Source organism: Engystomops pustulosus, chromosome 1, assembly GCF_040894005.1.
Source record: "Engystomops pustulosus chromosome 1, aEngPut4.maternal, whole genome shotgun sequence".
In the NCBI taxonomy this organism is placed as follows: domain Eukaryota; kingdom Metazoa; phylum Chordata; class Amphibia; order Anura; family Leptodactylidae; genus Engystomops; species Engystomops pustulosus.
The window spans coordinates 11,614,272-11,637,050 of record NC_092411.1 but is presented as its reverse complement, the minus strand read 5'-3'; the positions used below and the strand labels follow the sequence as shown (position 1 = coordinate 11,637,050).

Below are 22,779 nucleotides of genomic sequence, written 5' to 3'. Positions count from 1 at the left end.
ACTCACTATCCTGCTGCTGGTGCAGTCACTGTGTACATACATGACATTACTTATCCTGTACTGATCCTGAGTTACATCCTGTATTATACCCCAGAGCTGTACTCACTATTCTGCTGCTGGTGCAGTCACTGTGTACATACATGACATTACTTATCCTGTACTGATCCTGAGTTACATCCTGTATTATACTCCAGAGCTGCACTCACTATTCTGCTGCTGGTGCAGTCACTGTGTACATACATGACATTACTTATCCTGTACTGATCCTGAGTTACATCCTGTATTATACTCCAGAGCTGCACTCACTATTCTGCTGCTGGTGCAGTCACTGTGTACATACATGACATTACTTATCCTGTACTGATCCTGAGTTACATCCTGTATTATACCCCAGAGCTGTACTCACTATTCTGCTGCTGGTGCAGTCACTGTGTACATACATGACATTACTTATGCTGTACTGATCCTGAGTTACATCCTGTATTATACTCCAGAGCTGCACTCACTATTCTGCTGCTGGTGCAGTCACTGTGTACATACATGACATTACTTATCCTGTACTGATCCTGAGTTACATCCTGTATTATACTCCAGAGCTGCACTCACTATCCTGCTGCTGGTGCAGTCACTGTGTACATACATGACATTACTTATCCTGTACTGATCTTGAGTTACATCCTGTATTATACCCCAGAGCTGCACTCACTATTCTGCTGCTGGTGCAGTCACTGTGTACATACATGACATTACTTATCCTGTACTGATCCTGAGTTACATCCTGTATTATACTCCAGAGCTGTACTCACTATTCTGTTGCTGGTGCAGTCACTGTGTACATACATGACATTACTTATCCTGTACTGATCCTGAGTTACATCCTGTATTATACTCCAGAGCTGCACTCACTATTCTGCTGCTGGTGCAGTCACTGTGTACATACATGACATTACTTATCCTGTACTGATCCTGAGTTACATCCTGTATTATACTCCAGAGCTGCACTCACTATTCTGCTGCTGGTGCAGTCACTGTGTACATATATGACATTACTTATCCTGTACTGATCCTGAGTTACATCCTGTATTATACCCCAGAGCTGCACTCACTATTCTGCTGCTGGTGCAGTCACTGTGTACATACATGACATTACTTATCCTGTACTGATCCTGAGTTACATCCTGTATTATACTCCAGAGCTGCACTCACTATCCTGCTGCTGGTGCAGTCACTGTGTACATACATGGCATTACTTATCCTGTACTGATCCTGAGTTACATCCTGTATTATACCCCAGAGCAACACTCACTATTCCGCTGCTGGTGCAGTCACTGTGTACATACATGACATTATTTATCCTGTACTGATACTGAGTTTCATCCTCTCTTTGTACATGTATGTACACAGTGACTTCACCAGTAGAATAGTAAGTGCAGCTCTGGAGGATAATACAAGAAATACCTCGGGGTTAAACCTCATCAACTCCAATTTAATTAAGATAGTGTCTGTGTGTTAATTATAAAATCGCTCTTCTCATTTCCCTTCCCTGATGATGCCGCTTTATTTGCAGATTCTGAAGAACATCACGTGGTATTCGGAGCGGGTGCTGACTGAGATCTCTTTGGGCAGCCTCCTCATTCTGGTGGTGATCAGAACCATTCAGTACAATATGACCCGCACACGGGTGAGTGATTATACCGGGCAGTCGTCAGGGTCCGATGAAGATTTATTTAGCATGTGACACTTCTTGACGTCCGGGTCCTGCGTGAACTTGCGCTAAATATTCCACTGTGACTCAGGCTGGGTGCACGTTTCGAGGAGCTTATGTTTCCTCCTCCAGGAGAGGCCAACAATGGCAGCCAGCAAATATTTGGAATCTGTGATTTTAGTGACATCAACGCTCCTCACATATTTAATTAAAATGAAAAACCGTCCTCGGTGCCCAAAATTCAGATTAAATTCCTCAGAAAAAAAAAAAAGGGAATTGTAACTGCTCAAATTCCGTCGTGACCGCATTACCTAATCTCCGACGAGGCCTTGCCCAATAAATCCATCTGAAGGGTCATTGGCCGGTCCTTTCTTCTTGGTAAACATTCGACACAGATGACTAAAAAATACTCAATTCTAATTTAATTTTAAGAGGTTTAGCAAATCAAAATGGCAGATTTTGGAGATATCCTGATTTTCCCGGAGAAGTGCATTCGAGAAAATTGGTGCAGCACTAGAGAAATCTTGGAAAGAAGATACAGTAATGTAGCGGTTAGACAGAGGGATGAGCCTGGGTGTTGATGGGATGATGGCCATAGTGACCAGACTGTACACTGACCTGGGACCCGGACTCTTGTAATCATAGTCATCTATGGTCCTAGAAGTCCCTGTCTCCAGGACTTCACCTCCTCACTGAAGACATGATGGGGCAGATTTACTTATCCGGTCCATTCGCGATCCAGCGGTGCGTTCTCTGCGGAGGATGCGGGTCTTTCGGCGATTCACTAAGGTAGTTCCCCCGACGTCCACCAGGTGTTGCTGCTGTGCTGAATTCCATCGGAGTTCACTGAAGTTCGCCAGGCAGGGTGCAGGTAAGTGAGTGTCAAGCGACACTTTTTAAAAAAAAAAATACGGCGGTTTCTCCGAATGCGCCAGGTTTTCCGCCAGCCACGCAATTCAGGGAAACTCGGTGCAAAACGGTAACATTTGTGTAACCCAACGTAAAAACGCGATTCGGGCCCTTAGTAAATGACCCCCGATGTGTAGTAGGAGGGGATGTAGGCAATCCTAGCGTTATATATGATTGAACTGGTTGTAGGACCTATGGGGGAAAGAGGTTTTGGAGTATAAATTATGGTGTAGCACAACTACTCCCCCTGCTGGTGTTGGATTATATTGAAAATGTAAAAAATTTAAATGTTAAAACTGAGTCATCAAGTGATTTTCTCCTTGCAGGACAAGTATCTTCACACCAATTGTCTGGCAGCTCTGGCCAACATGTCGGCCCAGTTCCGCTCCCTCCACCAGTACGCGGCACAGAGGATCATCAGGTATTGTGGAGGGGTCACCCCATGTGTTGTTGTTACCCTCTATCTGTATGATCAAATTGGGGAGGGAACGGCTGCTGGGACATCACCTCCATGCCATGGAGTCCATGCTCCATCTTTTAGTGGCAATGAGACCCCCCTTCAATATGTATCAACTATCATTTGTTAATACGTTTCATTCAACATGGGCCCTGACAAGCTAATTCCATGGTACTGCAGTATGTATGGGGGCTCGCACCAGTATGGGGGTCCCACTGCCCATGCTCTATCCTGGGGAGGCTAATAGTACTGTTGGGGGGCTCTGTGCCGCCCCGGACTGTGTTGGGGGGGGGGGGGGGGGGCTCTGGGCCGCCCCGGACTGTGGGGAAGGGGGCTCTTTCCCTTTAAGGGTACACACCGTATTTTGACAGATACCATATAAGAGGCTATTCCCCAGAATATTAGAACGTTGCTTTTGTTCCCCCTCCCATTAATATCAATGGGACCTATCCCAAAATCCCCCTAAAAAATAAGTCCTTATTGAAGTGTTACTAGCGGATTATGTGCACCCCATAGAGGTGGCTCTGATGTCCATCACGTATCCGGCCACTGGACCAGATCCGGATGGTTCCTGCGTGTACTGGGGTCACCCATGTTTGGGTTACAGTGCGATGTTTTTGGAGGCCGTCGTGTTGTAACATCGTTAGGTCCCTGAAGAATTCCTCGGACCTAGAGAAGTCCTAAATCTCCAGCCTCGGAGTTTTACAGTGTTTACTCAACCCTGCAGTGAAGCTACAATGGGGAAGGGCGCATAAAACGGATTTATAGTGTTTAGGCGAAGCGCAGCGTCTGTTTGTATAACAGAATAGAGATTTGTGAGCTTCATAATAAAAATGGAAAAAAAAGACCTTTAAAAAAAAAATAGAGAAAGGGTAACCGCTGAGAGTTGTCACCTCGAGTATCCCAGACCTGAGGGGTGCAGCACCCAGTGGTCATGTCACTGCATATAACATGGCACCCAATGCTGGGTCACTGGGTGCCGCTGGGGGGACAGGCGTCAACTACTCCCACTTGTCAGCGAGACTCAATTCCTGTGATTTCACAAAAAATATTTGACTTTTACTTCGGACGCGGTTGGCACTTGGTTCGGACGCGGTTGGCGCTCGGTTCGGCCGCGGTTGGCGCTCGGTTCGGCCGCGGTTGGCGCTCGGTTCGGCCGCGGTTGGCGCTCGGTTCGGCCGCGGTTGGCGCTCGGTTCGGCCGCGGTTGGCGCTCGGTTCGGCCGCGGTTGGCGCTCGGTTCGGCCGCGGTTGGCGCTCGGTTCGGCCGCGGTTGGCGCTCGGTTCGGCCGCGGTTGGCGCTCGGTTCGGCCGCGGTTGGCGCTCGGTTCGGCCGCGGTTGGCACTCTGTGTAAACGAATTTCAAAGGCCGTGTGTGAACAGGACCTTAGGGAGCAGCCTGGTGATCTGCTGCTTGCCGATCCTCTGCCGGGAATTGTTATCAAAGAAGCAGATTGTGCTGTTCCTCTGTTATTCCTCCTGGATATGTATAAATAGATTGACAACTGGGTGATTCCAATGTCCCTTTGTAAGGTCCCTGCCTCTGATTGGACAATGACGAGCTTATACAGTTATGAGTTTATTCTTCAATTTCAAGGAGGAATAACAGAGGAATTCCATAAATTATAATTATTACAAAACAAAAATGTTGTTACATTTGGGATTCTGCTGCCCGCGGCGTTTTGTTGTAAATCTCGGTACGTGGCCTCATTGTAGACGCTCTGTGCAGTCCTACTGCGGTACAGTAATTCCTGCAGCGTTACATTGATGTCACTGGCGCCCGCCATACGATCAGACCGCGGCCTGCAGACAATTGTCACTTCTCCCGGGCCCCCGGATCCATTGATCGTTACTTCTGTCGCGCTAATTAATTTACCAACAAAATCCTGTGTTGAAAAAGAGAGAATTTTCCAGAGTTTTTTTTTCGTTTCTTTTTTTTTTTTTTCCAATGTTTAAATTGGCACGGCTGAAGTTTTCCTTTCTTGGGAACTGAACGCCCACCGAGGCGCGGACCACGTGTGCTGGATCTTGGCACGTGAGAACCAAAGTTTTCCATCCCTCTGTTTAAGGTCATATGCCCCACAGTTTAGAAGATCAAACAGCGTCACTTTATCAAGCGCTGGAAATAGGCCGGTATTTATGAGCGCGTCTGCCGGCCGAGCAAATACACAACGGAAAAAGGATTCAGTCTGTATGTGCCCACAGGGCGAGCCGGCCGGGCACCCTACAAGTCTGGCAGATTCTTTCCTATGCTGCACATATTTCACAGTCCTGCAGATACCTGCACTGCATTCTCTGCAGCTCCTTCAGAAGAAGTTACTCTTAAAGGGGAAACTATCCCGTTAAACTACCAGGTAGAGTATGAAATGTCCTTTCTAGAATTCTCTCTTTTATGTGAAATCTCATCCATTTACCTATAAAAAAAATAAATAAAAAATCTCCCTCCAAAGTCATGTTAAAATGAGCAGAGAAGAGTCATGTTTTGCCAGAGATGAATCAAGTTTAGTGACTGCAGGAGGAGAGTCATTTCAGATGTCCCCATCTTCAGTTCTATAGCTCCTAAAAACTATTTTTGGTGTCATATTAAAGATAAGAATCTCATTTTTCAGATCACATTGGGCTTAAAGGGGATACTTAAAGGAGATCTACCACCAGGATGAAGGATTGTAAACCAAGCACACTGACATAATGGTGTGTACACCCTCTAGCAGGATCTGCTGTTCTTTTAAGTTCTCATGCCCTGGTTTAAAAAAAAAAAAAAAAAAAAAAAGGCTTTCAGATTATGCAAATTATCCTAAGCAGCTCCAGGCTCAATGGAGACTGGAGTCCCTGAGGCTCATTTGCATAATTTTAAAGCCTTTTTTTCTTAAAAACAAGGGCATATAGGAAGGTTAAAGAAGAGCAGTTCCTGCTAGAGGGGGTGCACACCAGTATGTCAGTGTACTTGGTTTACAATTCCTTCATCCTGGTGGTAGATTTCCTTTAAAAAAGCCAGGAAGTTGCTGTTATCTTCAGCTCACATGGTATTTAACTGCCTGTTTTTCTGGTTCTGTAGCTCCAGATTTTAAAACTTTCTATACCCCTGATCCTGTGTGATCTAAAAGATGAGATTCTTATCTTGAATATGGCGCAAGCAGCCTGTTTCTAGGTGCTATAGAACCAAATATAGTGGTGTCTGCAGTAAAATCTGACTCTTCTCTGCTCATTTTCACTTGACTTTGGAGGATATTTTTTTTTATAGGTGAGTGAGATTTCACAAATAAGTGGGAATTTAGAAAGGACGTTTCATCGCTGACCTGATGGGGGGGGCTGCTAGTTTAGTGGGGGGAAACCTGGGGGTCAGTTCCCTTTTTAAAGGTTCATTCACACATTTCTGCATCTGTTTTCCACTCGTGGAAAACCCAAGTTTTATGCCGTGTGTAAAATATGAACAAATTCCCCACAAAATATGGGACACGGAAGTCAATAAGCTGGCTGTGAATTTAGATTTTTGAGCTCATTACTTATTCCATGTATTCTAAGGAAAAGTTTATATTTATATTGCATTCCGTGGATCAACCAATGGAGTTCGAGCATCATAGTCCTGCATCACCACTGCGCTGTACAGAGAACATGATAGTACAACATGGCGGGAATGCGGGGACTCCTTGCATCATGAATCTTATACTTTTTAGTCTTGTCTAGGGGGTGATTGATGCCAGCCTCAGCTGCACCTTATTGGCCATGTATGATGTAAGTGGGTCCTTGCATCATGTCTGATTCTTATACCTGTACAATGTCTTAGAGGGGGTGAGGGTTATTGGTATAAGCCTCTCCTGTACCTGGGTCCTTGCATCGCTGGCGTCTGCCATACTCTCTATGCGCCTCACTGCCCCCCGGTGCTTGTCATGTGAGGACTCAGACGTCACCATTCAGTGTTCCATCGGATCAGCAGCTTCTTCAGAAGTCATTGAACTAAACAAGTTAATAAACAGATGCAGATGGGTGGGAGGAGAGGATCTTGTTGTGTCTACAGGGGAGCTGCTGCGACGCTTCTTTGGGTTCTGGTTACATAAGATTGAGCAACCGTCATTACCCTCATCAGAGCGAGCGTCCGATCATCAGCCCCCAACATCGAATGAAGAATCCGGAAATAACAAAGAGCCCTTATCCCACATAGAAGATATTGTGCATCACCCAGCTTTCCAGAGACTCTGAACAGCTCATATCTGTGTATTAATCTCCATCATCTGTAGGGAGCAGTCCCTCTGATATTGTGCAGGCATAATAAGGGGGGGACATTCCCCTCTGGTGACGCTTATTTCGATATGTCCACGGATGGGACTGAACCTTCAGCATTGTTCATACTGATCCACCTGATGCAGGATACTGGTGTCTGAGATCAGTATTGGGGAGGGAGTCGGGGAGGCTCAGATCTGATGTAGATTGTAATATGACTGACAGGAGGAATAATGGCAGGAGGGCCCAGAGCTGTTGTGGTGGCACATGGTGATAGCAGGAGCTCAGGGGTTAATGTGGCGCTTCCCCTGCGCCGGGTGTCTGGTGGTGTAATGAATAGCGCTGTATCCGGCAGTCTTATCTGTGGATGCGGGATGTCTGCATGCTCCGCATGTTTTCTAGAAGCGCAGATAATGGGAACAGGGAACGGTTACTTACATGGGGGAGAGGAAGACGACAAATGTCCGGAGAACCTCTACCAATAATGGTGCCTAGTGATCGGACAATTATAGTGGACAATAGGCACTGTGCCCCCCACAGTCTCCAGTGTTCTCGGGGGGGCCCCCACAGCTGGCAGTAGTCACAGGGCCCCCACAGCTGGCAGTAGTCACAGGGCCCCCACAGCTGGCAGTAGTCACAGGGCCCCCACAGCTGCCAGTAGTCATAGGGCCCCCACAGCTGCCAGTAGTCGCAGGGCCCCCACAGCTGCCGGTAGTCGCAGGGCCCCCACAGCTGCCGGTAGTCGCAGGGCCCCCACAGCTGCCGGTAGTCGCAGGGCCCCCACAGCTGCCGGTAGTCGCAGGGCCCCCACAGCTGCCGGTAGTCGCAGGGCCCCCACAGCTGCCGGTAGTCGCAGGGCCCCCACAGCTGCCGGTAGTCGCAGGGTCCCCACAGCTGCCGGTAGTCGCAGGGTCCCCACAGCTGCCGGTAGTCGCAGGGCCCCCACAGCTGCCGGTATTTCTTTGTGGATTCCAATGCAGAAAACTCCATGTCAGATGCTGGTTACCAATCTCATGCTTTTCAATGGAAACCTATGCAATCGTGCCGAGCCTGAGGCCGCATTCACACGTCATGTTTGAGTTGTGTTTATAAACACAGCTCAAGCGCAGTGGGAGGGGGCTTGTCTTATGCGTTTCCACTGAAGCACCACCCATTTGGCATGAAAATAATGCAAAAACTCCTGATGCTCATTCCGGAACGCATCCGCCGTAGTTTAAACGCAAATGAAATCTGTCCAAACTCTGCCCCATTACGTCTAAAAAACGCAGCTGAAACGCAATGTCTGAACGCAACCTGAGCGTCTGATCAGTTTACGTTCAGTGTGTCTGGATCCTTAATGGGACATGATGGGACAGCGGTGATCTGTAAAGTGCATGCAGCGCCACCACTGCCCATCAGAGGGCGCCGCAGCACCGGGCCAGCGCCGGCAGTGGATGAACTTGCTGGTACTTGGTGTTTCTGTAGCTTGTTATTGGGCCAGTCCAGGCCTGACCCGCTTCAGTGTGAAGTGTAATGGTTTGCCCGGATTACAGCCTGTCATTACTTGTATTCTTTCTGCTCAATTTAGATTGGAGATTGTGGCGGATGCCAGCGCGCTGATCTCATTACCCGCACAGGGGCTTTTCCTTTGAAAGGAGAGTAGTTTAGTCTCCCCGCGGTGCTCACGCCAACAAATTGACATCTTATGTACTTACATTTTTGCCATTGTGACAGCTCCTCCAAGCACGACCGCAGTTCAGCTTGGTTTTTCACGTTTTTTTTGTTGTGTTTTTAATTTTTTTTTTAATCCCCCAGCAAAGTATCCAAGTATGAATTCATGCCCTGGATATGGCTTCCACCCATGGAAAAGCAGGAGGCGAGTGTTCACCCTCTGTGTCATCTCTGCTTATCGTATATTGCAGGGATGTAGCAGAGCTGAGGTTGTTACCTGCAGACTTATAAGAGCTAATAAATTTCCTTTAAGGGGTTTACCATCAGACAGAAACCATCACTCGTTGTGTTAAAGTTAAGTTCTCACTGTTACATGATGTATACATTGTATTTGTATTGTGTTTAAACTGTGTTTACATTGTGTTGTTGTCGAGTTTACACGGTTTGTGTTGCATTTACATATTGTTTACATTTTGTTTAAATAGTGTTTCCATATTAGTAACACAGTGTAAATGCAATATTCCCCAACTTTTTTTGGTAGTGAAAGAGGGACAAACCCCCCCTTCTCATAAACGACACCCATTGTTCCGCCCATTGCATAGTATAATATCAACCTTAATGGCCGACACATAGTATAATTCCTTCTTCTCGTGGCCATCTGCCCTGTGGACCTATATAATACCCCCTAATGCAACCCAGCAACATATAATACCCCCCCTTTAATTTCATCCCCCATTTATCTCCCTAAACTTATAATATCTGAGATTTCTTTACTACTAACCCCCTCCCAACCCCCACCCTCCTCCTCCTCCTCCTCCTCCCATTATGGCCACTTTCTTTCCCCTCTGCCTCCATTCCCCTCATATTGAGGCCCCCTGGTCCCCATCCTCCCTCATATTGTGGCCCCCTGGCCCCCATCCTCCCTCATATTGTGGCCCCCTGGCCCCCATCCTCCCTCATATTGTGGCCCCCTGGCCCCCATCCTCCCTCATATTGTGCGGGAACCAAATTTGTCTTGCAATTTAAAACCTAAAAACTGCAGCGTTTCAACTCATGTTAAGGCTGCATTCACACATTCTGTATACATTGCGTTTAGAAGCGCATTGCAAATGTATGTGGGCGGTGCTTAGTCTGATCGCTTCCATTGAAACGCACTGTTTCATATTATTTCCATGCAAGCTCCTCCCCGTTCCGTCTATGTTGCATTTTGAAACAGAATCCGGACAGAATGTGTGAACGAAGCCTCGGTGAAAACATGCAGTTTTTCTTGCAGATTCCATGCAGATTGTGCAGCAGATGGCAGCATGAATGTTGCCAATTTTACTTTTGAAATAAGTACAGGCAGTCCCCGGGTTACGTACAAGATAGGGTCCGGAGGTTTGTTCTTAAGTTGAATTTGTATGTAAGTCAAAACTGTATATTTTATCATTGTAGATCCAGACAAAAAATTTTTGGCCCCAGTGACAATTGGAGATTAAACTATTTTTGCTGCAATGGGACCAAGAATTATCAATATAGCTTCATTACAGACACTTTACAGCGGATTATTTCAATCTGGGACTATAGTAAAGCATTCAGAAAGCTTCACCAGAAGTCAGAGGGGTCTGTCTGTAACTATGGGTTGTCTGTAAGTCGGGTGTCCTTAAGTAGGGGACCGCCTGTAATATCAAATTCCAAAAGTGTAAACTAACCCTTAGGTCGCGTTCACACGTAGCATTTGAAACCTGGTCCTGATTGCATTGTATGAACATTGCATTTACATTCATCTACTTTGTGTTTATGTAAGTGCAATGTTAACATCCTGTAAACAGTATGTTTACATTATAGTAAATCTAACATCAAAATCCACCATGATGAACCTGGGACATTTACTCATCGATCCATTGACACTTCTTATATTTCTTGTTCATGGCCGCCTTCTTTCTAAAATCAACAATTATGCAAATTAGCCAGAAGAGGGGGCGGCGATTAACCCTTTCTGCCCATCACCCAGCCTGGAGAGGGGTGACTCGGCCCTGATGCCGGTCCTGCACCCACCTGTATTTGTTACGCCCACTAATGCCTAAAAATCGCCCTGCATTGTGCGTGTAAGAGGCGCTCACCCCCTCGTCTGCCGCGGTTCTGTGCCGTGAAGCGCTTTTTCCGGTCGCTCTCATTGTTCCGGGGGACATTGCCGGAAGCGTTTCCAGGCCTCATTTACTCTCTATGTGCGGAGTTCAAAGGGTTATTGTCTGGAGGGGTTCACCTCGATTATTTAGCCGTTTTTTTGTTTTGTAGGTAAATATGGACTGGATGGGGGCGTTGTGGGAAGCTGCGGGGCTCGTTCAGACACGTGCATTGTAATTGTAAGACCTGAGCTACACGGGTGACTGCTAATGGGGTAATAACACTTGTGATGTAGCACCAGGATGATGGGAGTCATTGTCTATGCTCCTAAGTACCAGGCCAGGGGAGGGGGGTGATAATAGGCTGCTGTCTACATTATGGGATCAGTCCATAGGAGCCACACAGTGACATTTCCATACTTTCTACTGGAGACATAACCTGCACGACCCAGCTTTCCAAGATTGTTCAAGGGAGTGTGTCCTCACACTGCTGTGCTCTTATCTCTCTGCATAGAGCAGCTCAACAGATCCTCATATCTGCAGCCAGCGTTAGGTATTGTCCCTGGAGAAATGTGTATTCTACCCTTGTGTATGTTAGTAGCAGCAGGACTGTGAAATAAGGATTTATATTCCAGGGTTGTAGCTTCTGCTAGTAGACTAGGGGTTTGTCCTCACACTGCTGTGCTCACTGCAGACAAGGTTGGGTATTGTCTTTTGAGAGATGTGTAATCATACCGTTGTGTATGTTAGTAGCAGCAGGACAAGGAAATTTATGGATTTATGTTCCAGGATTGTGGCTTCTCCAAGTGCACTTAGTGTTTATCCGCACACTGCTGTGCTCTGTGCTCTCTGCACATCTCTGATCAAGAACAATATTGAAAGCAATCCTACCTGTTTATATGTTGTAAGTAGCAGCAGGACTGTGACATGGAGTTATGTCCCATGATTGTAGCTTCTCCAAGTGCACTGGAGGTGTCCTCACACTGCTGTGTTCTGAACTCTAGATCTTAAATTGCTCCACAGACTCTCTTCCGCTCTTTAGTATTCAACAATAAACCTGCTGTAACTTGTACCCAGAACTGAGAGGAGGGGTGTAAAGCTGATCTGTGCTTAGAGCACAGCAGTGTGAGGACACACCCCCAGTGCACTTGTTGAAGCGACAGTCCTCAAATATAAAGCCATATATCACAGTCCTGCTGCTACTTACAAAGTTCTGATTACACATTTCTCAATACAGGGACACTATAGAACGCTGGCTGCAGAGAGCACAGCAGTGCGAGGACACATCCCCCAGTGCACTTGGAATAGCTACAGTCCTGGAATAGAAATCCATATTTCACAGTCCTGCTGCTACTAACATACACAAAGGTCTGATTACACATCTCTCCAGGGACAATACCGATCACTGGCTGCAGTCTGCATTGTCAAAACTGCTCATACATTCCCTTTAAGGTGACGTAAGTTACCATACAGGGGGGGCCCTGCTACTTACCTGCTATGTAATGTGAGTGCTGGCAGCGGCTCGGTGACATGTGGCGTCTTCTCGCCCGGCGTTCACTATGACGCGGCCAATAACGTAGAACACGGAAAGGCGCTAAGTCCCTTTTCTCTGAATATCTGGGGAGTGCGGTTTTGGCAGGACCCCGGGGGCTGGTGCGGACGGTTTCACACATCTCCCCCCGAAAAAGAAATGTGCTGAGCCGCCATTATTTTCTCCCAAAACTTTTACTGCTTTCCCACGGCTCGAATAACCAGAAGATACAGGGAGGATAACGCGGAGCCTGTGCATTCACCGTATACAGCGGGGGAGGGGGCATGCGTGTGCGGCCGCCATGTTTTATCATGGCTTCCCTTTGGATACATCATGGGAATGATGGTCCTGAGTGTGAGATGGAGGCAGGAGGGGAGTGGAGAGCGGAGCATGAGACGTATCGGTGACAGGTCCTATGCATCTCCTGACATACACCCCCCATGCAGGAGGCAGAGGGACGCCCCGTGTCCAGAGGGGGCAGACACACCAAGGTCCCGGAGGAGACTGATACTATACACAATACCTTATAGGTACAGATTCTACTTCACTGAAACCCCAGCGATCATAAACATGGGGGGGGGGGGTCCCGGATTCCTCGCTCTGCCTGATCACTCTCCTGATAGATAAGGAGTGGGAGACCCCTTAACGACTGCCATACGCACCCCATGCAGATAGCCCCTGCCATGATGTCTACACGTTAAGGGGTCTCCCACTCCTTATCTATCAGGAGAGTGGTCAGGCAGAGCGAGGAATCCGGGACCCCCCCCCCCCATGTTTATGATCGCTGGGGTTTCAGTGAAGTAGAATCTGCACCTATAAGGTATTGTGTATAGTATCAGTCTCCTCCGGGACCTTGGTGTGTCTGCACCCTCTGGACAGGGGACGTCCCTCTGCATCCTTCGGATGAGCGGAGGACGATCGGCCGCCTGTAAAGGGCAGAGCCGCCAATGTCTGACTTGTAAATGTTCTGTCTGATTAGAATGTAAAAAAAAAAAAAAAATGTATCATTTGTTTTGGAAGTGAAAGCTCCGGGATCAGCGCGCGGCGTATCCATTGTCATCATCCGCTTGTGTAGCTGCAGATTTAACCCGGGCACTTGGCGTCCTCATAAATATGAAAACGACAGACGTCTGTTGGCAGCATTAGACGCCCGCTGACCCAGTGGTGCCCTCTGCAATCTTGTAAGCAGATCAGCTTCCTGCGTACGGCAAGGTGGCACCGTCTGCTGTGCCAGCGGAGGAGATGATCCGGGAGACACGGCGACAATCCGCTCCCCTCCCTGGGTAAACACGCTGTTCAGAGGCTTATTCCCATGCATTAGTCAGTCTAGCATGGAAAATTGGAGCGTCTGCAAATTTGTGCCATTCTCTTGGCTTTGATGTCGGGCTGGAGGGTCATGTCGGTACTTGCCGCAGTCGTTGAGGAGACGTCGTTTCATGTAGGTTATAGTGTCATGTGAAATGAATTTTTGGGAGTTTAGTGGCTTATATGTATGTATAAAAAAAAAAAATTAAGACTTTTGAAAAATAATTGTACTGCTATTCCCATCCGGCCTCCGGGGGCAGTGTAGATTTTTTCGATTCTTTAAGCAGGGGGTGGAGCTCTACTCCGTGGCGCCCTCTGCAAATGCACCTCCTGCCGTAAACCGGTCAGATATGGAGAACAATGGAAGTTGGAGCTGAAGTTGCTGTAACAAGTAGAAGTTGTGACGACTGGATAAGATGAGGACAACACCCAGAAAGCTGCTACAGTGTATCCAGAAGGGGATTCTGTGACTGGCCTCTTATTCTGCTCCCCCCAGGACTCGGGACCAAATCCTGAGATTGTGCCTAGAAGCTCCTCCTGAGGACAACTATAGGAGCACAGAACAAGGAGATACAGGGGCACATTGACTTACCCGTCCTGATGCGTTACCCAATCCGGAGTGTCCGACTGGAATGTACATCTGCCGCGATTCACTAAGATTGTGCCCCCGATTTCCTGCATGTGTCGCTTCCCCCGCTCAGGTCCTCCGGAGTTCACAAACCGATTTATTCCGCATGAAAGCCGGTGCCGATGCGCCAAACTCTAAACGCGTGCGACACAATCCCGTTCTAAATCCCTGGGACCCTTAGTAAATAAGCCCCACAATGTTGTCACTAGCCGCCTCCTTCTGCAGCCGTTATAATATAAGTACAGGCGGTCCCCTACTTAGGGGCACCCGACTTACAGACGACCCCTAGTTACAGACGGACCCCTCTGCCCCCTGTGACCTCTGGTGAAGCTCTCTGGATGTTACTATAGTCCCAGGCTGCAATGATCAGCTGTAAGGCGTCTGTAATGAAGCTTTATTGATAATCCTTGGTCCCATTACAGCAAAAATAATTTGAAACTCCAATTGTCACTGGGACAAAAAACACAAACTCCAATTATAAAATACACAGTTTCAACTTACATACAAATTCGACTTAAGAACAAACCTATGGACCCTATCCTGTATGAAACCCGGGGACTGTCTGTACATAGTTTATGGATAATGTAGCAGAATCATTTTTCACAGAGAAAATTCAGCGGGATTATGCGCTGCTTAAAGGTGCGTGTCCCCAGGCTTCACCCTATTAAACTGCCGGCCCCCTCTAGGATTCCCTCTCTTATGGGAAATCTCATCTGTTTACCTAGAAAAGAAATCTCCCCCAAAGTCATGTTATAACGATCAGAGATGAGTCATATTTTATCTGAGATGAGTGAAGTTTATTGGCTGGAGCGAGGGAGTGTCACTTCACTACCGATCTTTGGTACGGTGGCACCTAGAAACATGCTGCTGGTTTCATTTTAAAGTGAAGCATCTCATCTTCTAGATTCATGTTTATACTCAAGTATAAGCTGAGTTTTTTTTTTTAGCACAATTTTTGTTCAGCACAATTTCATATACGAGGGGAGACTACTGGACATTTTATCAGAGTGTAGCAGCTGCATTTCCCATCCTAGGCTTATACTCGAGTCAATCCGTTTTCCCAGATTTTGTGGTAAAAGTAGGTGGCTTGGCTTATACTCGCGGATATACGGTACATCTCGTACTTCTGTAAGCAACAGAACATGAGATAGAGACAGGTAAAGCTATAGTTGGAAATCCGAGCTGCAGATAAAGATCCGATTTCCACATATTTTTTTATTTTATTTTTTATTACTTGCCTGTAGATCACAGAACCACAAACCCTATCAGAAAGAATAAATTCTTATCTTTGACATGACACCAGCATGTTTCTAGGTGCTATAGAACTAAAGATAGAGGGTTCTGAAGTGACTCTCTTCCTGTAGCCTCTAAAAGTGACTCTTCTGCTCATTGTCACGTGACTTTGGAGGAGATTTTTTTTTTTATTAGCAAGATTTCACTGGAAAGGGAATTCTATAGCATAGAGTTCATTCCCTACTTGAAGGGGGTAAGTTTAATCGGGTAAAATCTGGTACCAGGTCCTCAAAATAGGCAGAAATCCACCGCAAACGTAGTCCTGCTGCATACGTGGTCTCCCTGTCAGCTCCAGGCCCTGGGATCCTGTGAGACGGTTTTTGTGTTTTGTTGCTCTTTGGGAAATGGCGCGGTCATCAGGTTTTTTTTGGGGGGTGTAATGAGAACGACTGCAGAAACAGGAAGGAGGCAGCGGAGATTGTACCCGCTTGTCTGCAGATTGTTCAGCGGAGGTAATTTCGGCGGTGAGACGCCTTCGTCAGACATTTCTCAGTTGTGTCACATGTCGTCTGCGGCCGCTGCAGGGTTAACCCTTCGCTGCTCTCTTTCCTCTTCGCTGCGGCCACGTTTTCCTGCCACAAATATCCGGCTGTGACTATGAGTCTCCATCACACGGGGCTGACGCTGTAGAAATACAAGTCTCAGATTCTGCACATTGCAGATTGGCGCAGCGAGCGATTATCAGATTAGGGATTTTGTTCAGATTACCCGTCTGCTCATAATACATTTGTATATTTTATTAAAGGCCCACCCAACTAACAGCGTCCCCTGGGCCCTTTAATTAGAGAAGAACTGTTTGCAAGTGCATCGTGGGCGGACCTGAATTACCCAGATTTAAAGGGGTTTTGTCACCAGATTTTACCCTGTTAAACTCCCAGGTAGGGGATGAAATTTCCTTTCTAAAATTCCCTCTGTTATGTGAAATATTCCCCATTTATCTATAGCAAAAAATCATCCACAGTTGCATGATAATGAGCAGAGAAGAGTCATGTTTTGCCGGAGATGAGTCCTATTTAGTGGTTGCAGAAGGAGTGTCACTTTAGGCACCCATATATTTAGTTCTATAGCACCTAGAAACATGGTGGTGTATTAAAGATAAGAATGTTATCTTTCTGATCGCAACGGGCTTGTGGTTATATGAGGTACAGAAGTGGACATACAGGCAGGTAATGACATAGCTGTATCTCTGAACCACAACACTAATGTGATCTGAAAGATGAGAGTATTATCTTAGTTATGCCACCAGAAGCATGTTTCTAGGTGCTATAGAACCAAAGATAGTTATGTCTGAATTGATTTCCCTGCAGCCTCTTAACTTGACACGTCTCATGTAAAATCTCTCCATCATTTTCACATGACTTTGGGAGGGGTACTTTTTTATAGGTAAACAGGTGAAATTTCACATAAAAGAGGAAATTATAGAAATATATTTCATTTCCTGATGGGGCTGAGAGTTTAATGGGGTAAAATTGGATATCCCTAGTCATGTTTAAAGGACATTGACCACCAGGATGAAGGGTTGTAAACCAAGCACACTGACATACTGGTGTGTGTCTGGCATACTGGCAGGATCTGCTCTCCTTTGAGCTTCTAGTGCCCTTGTTTTTTTTTTGTTTTTTTTTAAAAAAGCTTAAAAACAGTATGCACTCCGGACTCCATAGATGTTAATGCAGCCCTGGAGCCCATCGAGCTCATTTGCATAATTTCAAAAGCCTTTTTTTGTAAAATCCAGGGCATAAGAAACTAAAAGAAGAGCAGATCCTGCCAGAGGGGGTGCACACCAGTAAGACAGTGGATGTTTACAATCCTTCATCCTGATTGTAGATTTCCTTTAAGTGCTCTTCCTATGAACATTGGGGCACATTTACTTGCATTCCCCCTGTAGTTCACCAAAAGTGCATTGTCCGTGTATAATGTGCTGTGCGGGGAGTCACTAAGATCCTGCGCCCGATATCCTGCATGTGTCGCTTCCCCGCTCAGGTCCCCGGAGTTCACCTTCTTCTTCCTGTTGCATGTAAGTGCATTGTCCGTGTATAATGCGCTGTGCGGGGAGTCACTAAGATCCTGCACCCGATATCCTGCATGTGTCGCTTCCCCGCTCAGGTCCCCGGAGTTTACCTTCTTCTTCCTGGTGCATGTAAGTGCATTGTCTGTGTATAATGTGCTGTGCGGGGAGTCACTAAGATCCTGCACCCGATATCCTGCATGTGTCGCTTCCCCGCTCAGGTCCCCGGAGTTCACCTTCTTCTTCCTGATGCATGTAAGTGCATTGTCCGTGTATAATGCGCTGTGCGGGGAGTCACTAAGATCGTGCGCCCGATATCCTGCATGTGTCGCTTCCCCGCTCAGGTCCCCGGAGTTCACCTTCTTCTTCCTGGTGCATGTAAGTGCATTGTCCGTGTATAATGCACTGTGCGAGGAGTCACTAAGATCCTGCACCCAATATCCTGCATGTGTCGCTTCCCCGCTCAGGTCCCCGGAGTTCACCTTCTTCTTCCTGGTGCATGTAAGTGCATTGTCCGTGTATAATGCGCTGTGCGGGGAGTCACTAAGATCGTGCGCCCAATATCCTGCATGTGTCACTTCCCCGCTCAGGTCCCCGGAGTTCACCTTCTTCTTCCTGGTGCATGTAAGTGCATTGTCCGTGTATAATGCGCTGTGCGGGGAGTCACTAAGATCGTGCGCCCAATATCCTGCATGTGTCACTTCCCCGCTCAGGTCCCGGAGTTCACCTTCTTCTTCCTGGTGCATGTAAGTGCATTGTCCGTGTATAATGTGCTATGCGGGGAGTCACTAAGATCATGCGCCCGATATCCTGCATGTGTCACTTCCCCGCTCAGGTCCCGGAGTTCACCTTCTTCTTCTTGGTGCATGTAAGTGCATTGTCTGTGTATAATGCGCTGTGCGGGGAGTCACTAAGATCGTGCGCCCGATATCCTGCATGTGTCGCTTCCCCGCTCAGGTCCCCAGGAGTTCACCTTCTTCTTCCTGGTGCATGTAAGTGCATTGTCTTGCAACACAATTTAAAAGTTAAATCCCGCGCTCAGTCCGAATCGGTTGGATCGTCCGACGGCACCGCCCCCCCCTGATTTCTATCGCATGGAAGCCGCCGCAGCTGCGACACAATTCCAGCGCAGACACTTCTTAAATAGTGGAGTATTATCAGGAAGTGGTAGGTCGGGCTCCCGGTGGTAGGTCGTCCTCTGGGGATGGGCAGGTGTGTGGCGCAGGACTTATTGGGTAATTCCCTATAGAAAGGATTTGGGGTTTATCCTCATTGTTCCTGGTGCTGAAGCCTCGCTCATTGTCTCCCCGCTAGCGGCGGCGCAGTGATTCATTGTTCCCGGGGACAGAACGTCTCCACCAGAGGGAATTCTTGTGCCATTGTTGGTGGCCACGTCCTTAATATTTTTTTTTTTTTTTTTTTTTTTGCAATGAACCATTTTCACGGAAGGGATTTTTGTGGTCTGGCAAAAGATTTTCCAAACTTTGAGAACATTGTTTTCAGGCAACTCCTAATGGATGATGTGTGAGGCCAGGGTGTAGCTCTGGAGAAGAGCTTGAAGGGATCGTCCATGGCTGGGGGCTTCTCCTAGCACTAGGGGACAATTATATAGGGTTACTTTATCTATAGTAATTGTATGTCATGTTTGTTATTAACGGGTATCACAATAACAATCGGATTGGTCTGTCTGCTGGGATCTGCATCGATCATGAGAGTTCTGGGTTGAGCATTTGTCCTACTGCTCCATTCAATACTATGGAGCAGTTCTTCGCATGCTTAAGCCTCTCATAGACAGCGAATGGGAGATACCTAAGAGCTGTGCTCGGCAACATAGTATTGAATGGAGCAGCAGGACACACACTCGGTTTGCTGCTCCATGATTTAGTGAGAACTTTACCCCTGTTCTGGTGTTGGGTGGAGGTCCCAGTAGTCAGAATCCCCCACTGATCGGATACTAATGTTTCTTATTCCGACTCTCAGATGATCCTACAGGGCAGTGATGGGGAACATTTAAAATCTACTTATTTATCACAAAGTGCCGACACAGCAAGTTTATCAGCAACTTTTTGCTCCCTGCTCTTTCAGTTTTATTGAAAGAAGGGGGAATTCAGATTATCACCGTCTCATTGTAAGGTTCCTCTATGTCCCCTCGATGAGGAATAATTGGTGGTCAGGAGCTCCAGTGATAATCCAGCCCTGTCCACTGCTGCTCCTGGTATCCAAGGAAGTCGGAGCTGCGGGAAGACGCCTTATGTCACTGAACCTGTGCTGGGTGCTGGCCTGGGTGCCCACAGAGACGGCTCTAAGTGGCACCTCTGGCACCCGTGCTATGGGTTTGTCACCGCTGCTATAGGGTTTATGTTTCCTCTATGTGTAGATCAGGGTCCATAGTTCCTCCGCTCTGTATGTGGAGATCTGTGATTGTTTAATTGCAGCAATATCAGGATTAAGCAGCGGATTTCCTTGTCGGTTGATGATTTTACTACTGTCACCCTTCTGGATATGGCCTTAGGTTTATGGCACCCGGTGATGTGACTGGACGTCTACTGCCTTAGGTTTATGGCACCCGGTGATGTGAGTGGACGTCTACTGCCTTAGGTTTATGGCACCCGGTGATGTGACTGGACATCCATTGCACGGCCTTATCGGTGCTAATCCTTTGGACTGGACGCTGTCAGGAGACTTGTGTCACGTTTGACTGTTGTGTGTAATCTGCTCACCAGGTTATTACCGTGCAGAAAGCTGGAGCCTTTCCCATTGCTGTCCCTGCGCAACCCCAGATCCATCCCTCCCCGCACCAGGGGTCACAGACTAGAAAAAGACACAGTACACACATAAAGGCTGATGTGCCAGTGTTACCTCTATCTGCACAAAACATTTTTTCCTGAACATTTACAAGCGCCTCCCCTTCTCTTTCTGTGCCCCTCTTTCTTCTACTACTTCCTCTAGCATTCCCTCTCTCTGTATCCCTCTTTCTACCACTACCCTTCTCTCTTTCTCTATCCCCTTTTCTACCACTCCCCTTCTCTCTCTTTCTCTTTCTCTATCCTCCTTTCTTCCATTACCCTTCTCTCTTATTCCATCCCCTTTTCTACCACTACCCTTCTCTCTCTTTCTCTATCTCTTCTCCTCTCTCTTCTCCTCTGTCTTTCGCTCACACCTTTTCTGTCTCTCTTCTTTCTTCTTTCCTCTCACAGTTTTTCTTTCCTCTTTCAATCACTCTTTCTCTTTTTATTACTGTACCTATTCTTTTCCTCTTACATTTTCTGCCTGCATTCTTCTTCTTTATCCCTTCTTTCCACTCACATTTTCACGTTTATTCTTTCACTCTTCCCTTTCATTTGTGCTCTTCTTCATCATCTCTCATTTCCTCCCTCTTTTATTTTATTTTCCCTTTTTCCCCCTCTCATCTTTAACCCTTCGTTCCTCTCTTCTCCGTTTTTTTCTTTTCCCTATTTATTGATCTATTCTTTCCTTTCCCTTCTGCGATTTTCACTCTCTCCATTACCTTTTCCTCTTATATTTTCGCCCTCTTTTGCTCCCTCTTCCCCTTTCTTTCCTTTCTTCTTCTTCATCTCTATCGCTCCCGTTTATGGTGTGCACCTTCCCTCCGCTCCTTCCTGGTCGCTGATGACACGGAGCTCCATATATCACGTGTATACAATAAGTCGGGTTATCTTCTTGTCTCACTGATGACGTTTAATCTTTATGGAAAGAGACTTCGGAGGTTACCGAGTTCTTCTTTTGCTTTTTCATCTGAAATGTGACTCTTGATGACTCGGTGTTTGGGCTGGGATTCTTCCAAGCCGCACTCATCCCTTTCCCTGGAGTATGTGCAGCGCTCCCTGCCAGACCCCGCTCCGCCGACCGCCGTGCCCATCATAGGGCTCAGCACATTCTATACTGGCACAGCCCCAGGGTTAACCCTTCTCCATCCCAACAGTCCATTACTGTACGGTGCAGAGAAATTCAAAACTGCAAAACTGCATTAGAACTTTAGTTTTGACATTCAGTGTTCTATTAGTCACTATATGAGATCCCATAATAAAAATAAAATGTAGATATAGAGTTATAAAGAGACAAAAAATGTGTCCTAGTTTTGTGTATGTAGCTCCCATGCAGACCTTTGTGACGATTGCATGATTGTAGTAATGGGTTGTTCACGAACGAGCCGGCACCAAGAGCCGGCTCATTTGCATGAACAACATGAGCCGGCTCACCTCAGTGAGCCGATGGTTCACTAAACCCCGCCCTAAACGACTCACCACGCCCCCTTTAAAATCAGGGTAAAAGTGGTTTGGTGTGGGGTGACTGACTGTCCCGGGCTCCCTATTATATATTTAATGGGGAGCCGTTCAGGAGCCAAATGAGCCGGCTCATCTTAGCGAGCGGAGCCTAATGAGCCAGATCACTAAGAAGAGCCGGACTTCCCATCGATACAAGATTGGTTGTGCAAGTAACTTTGTCCTCCACCTATTCATCTCTCACAGACGGATTACAGATTGTGTGTTCTGGAAGCTCTTTGGAGCAGCTTTGGGGGCGAATAGTGAACCCTCATTATGATACTGCAGGAGAGAAGGAAAGCAGAAGTATTGCACATTTCTGATCACTTTATATAATGTGTGTAGATGTAGATTTATACCTGGAGCTTGGACTGTGTAGTAATTTCTTATGTGTAATCCTACATTTCTCAGCATTATTGTAGCTTCAAACCCCCTTCCCACTGCATTGTATTTGGCTGCTCCTTGCATGTCCGCCCCAGGGAGTGTGATCTTAAAGGGATTGCATGGAATAATATACAGTGTTTTCACAGACTCTATGCCATTATCATATTATAACTCAGTCCAGTTAAATGAATGCAATACAGAGACAATCCATGGACTAGGGGCGGGGCGCTGTTTCTGGGGTAAAAATACATCATTTAAACCCCCTTTAAAGATAATGGGGCACATTTACTAAGGGCTTTGTTCCAGT

The 22,779-nt window shown here is 46.9% G+C and overlaps 1 protein-coding gene across 2 annotated transcripts in view; it reads left to right on the top strand.

The window, feature by feature from the left end:
* The window catches only part of DYM (dymeclin), a 197,806-nt gene that overhangs the window by 75,004 nt on the left and 100,023 nt on the right, over positions 1 to 22,779 (top strand). For both annotated transcript variants that reach the window (XM_072133157.1, XM_072133152.1), the window contains exons 12-13: positions 1,568 to 1,681; positions 2,941 to 3,035. In XM_072133157.1, the coding sequence (XP_071989258.1) occupies positions 1,568 to 1,681; positions 2,941 to 3,035 (209 nt within the window). The remainder of the gene's footprint in view (positions 1 to 1,567; positions 1,682 to 2,940; positions 3,036 to 22,779) is intronic.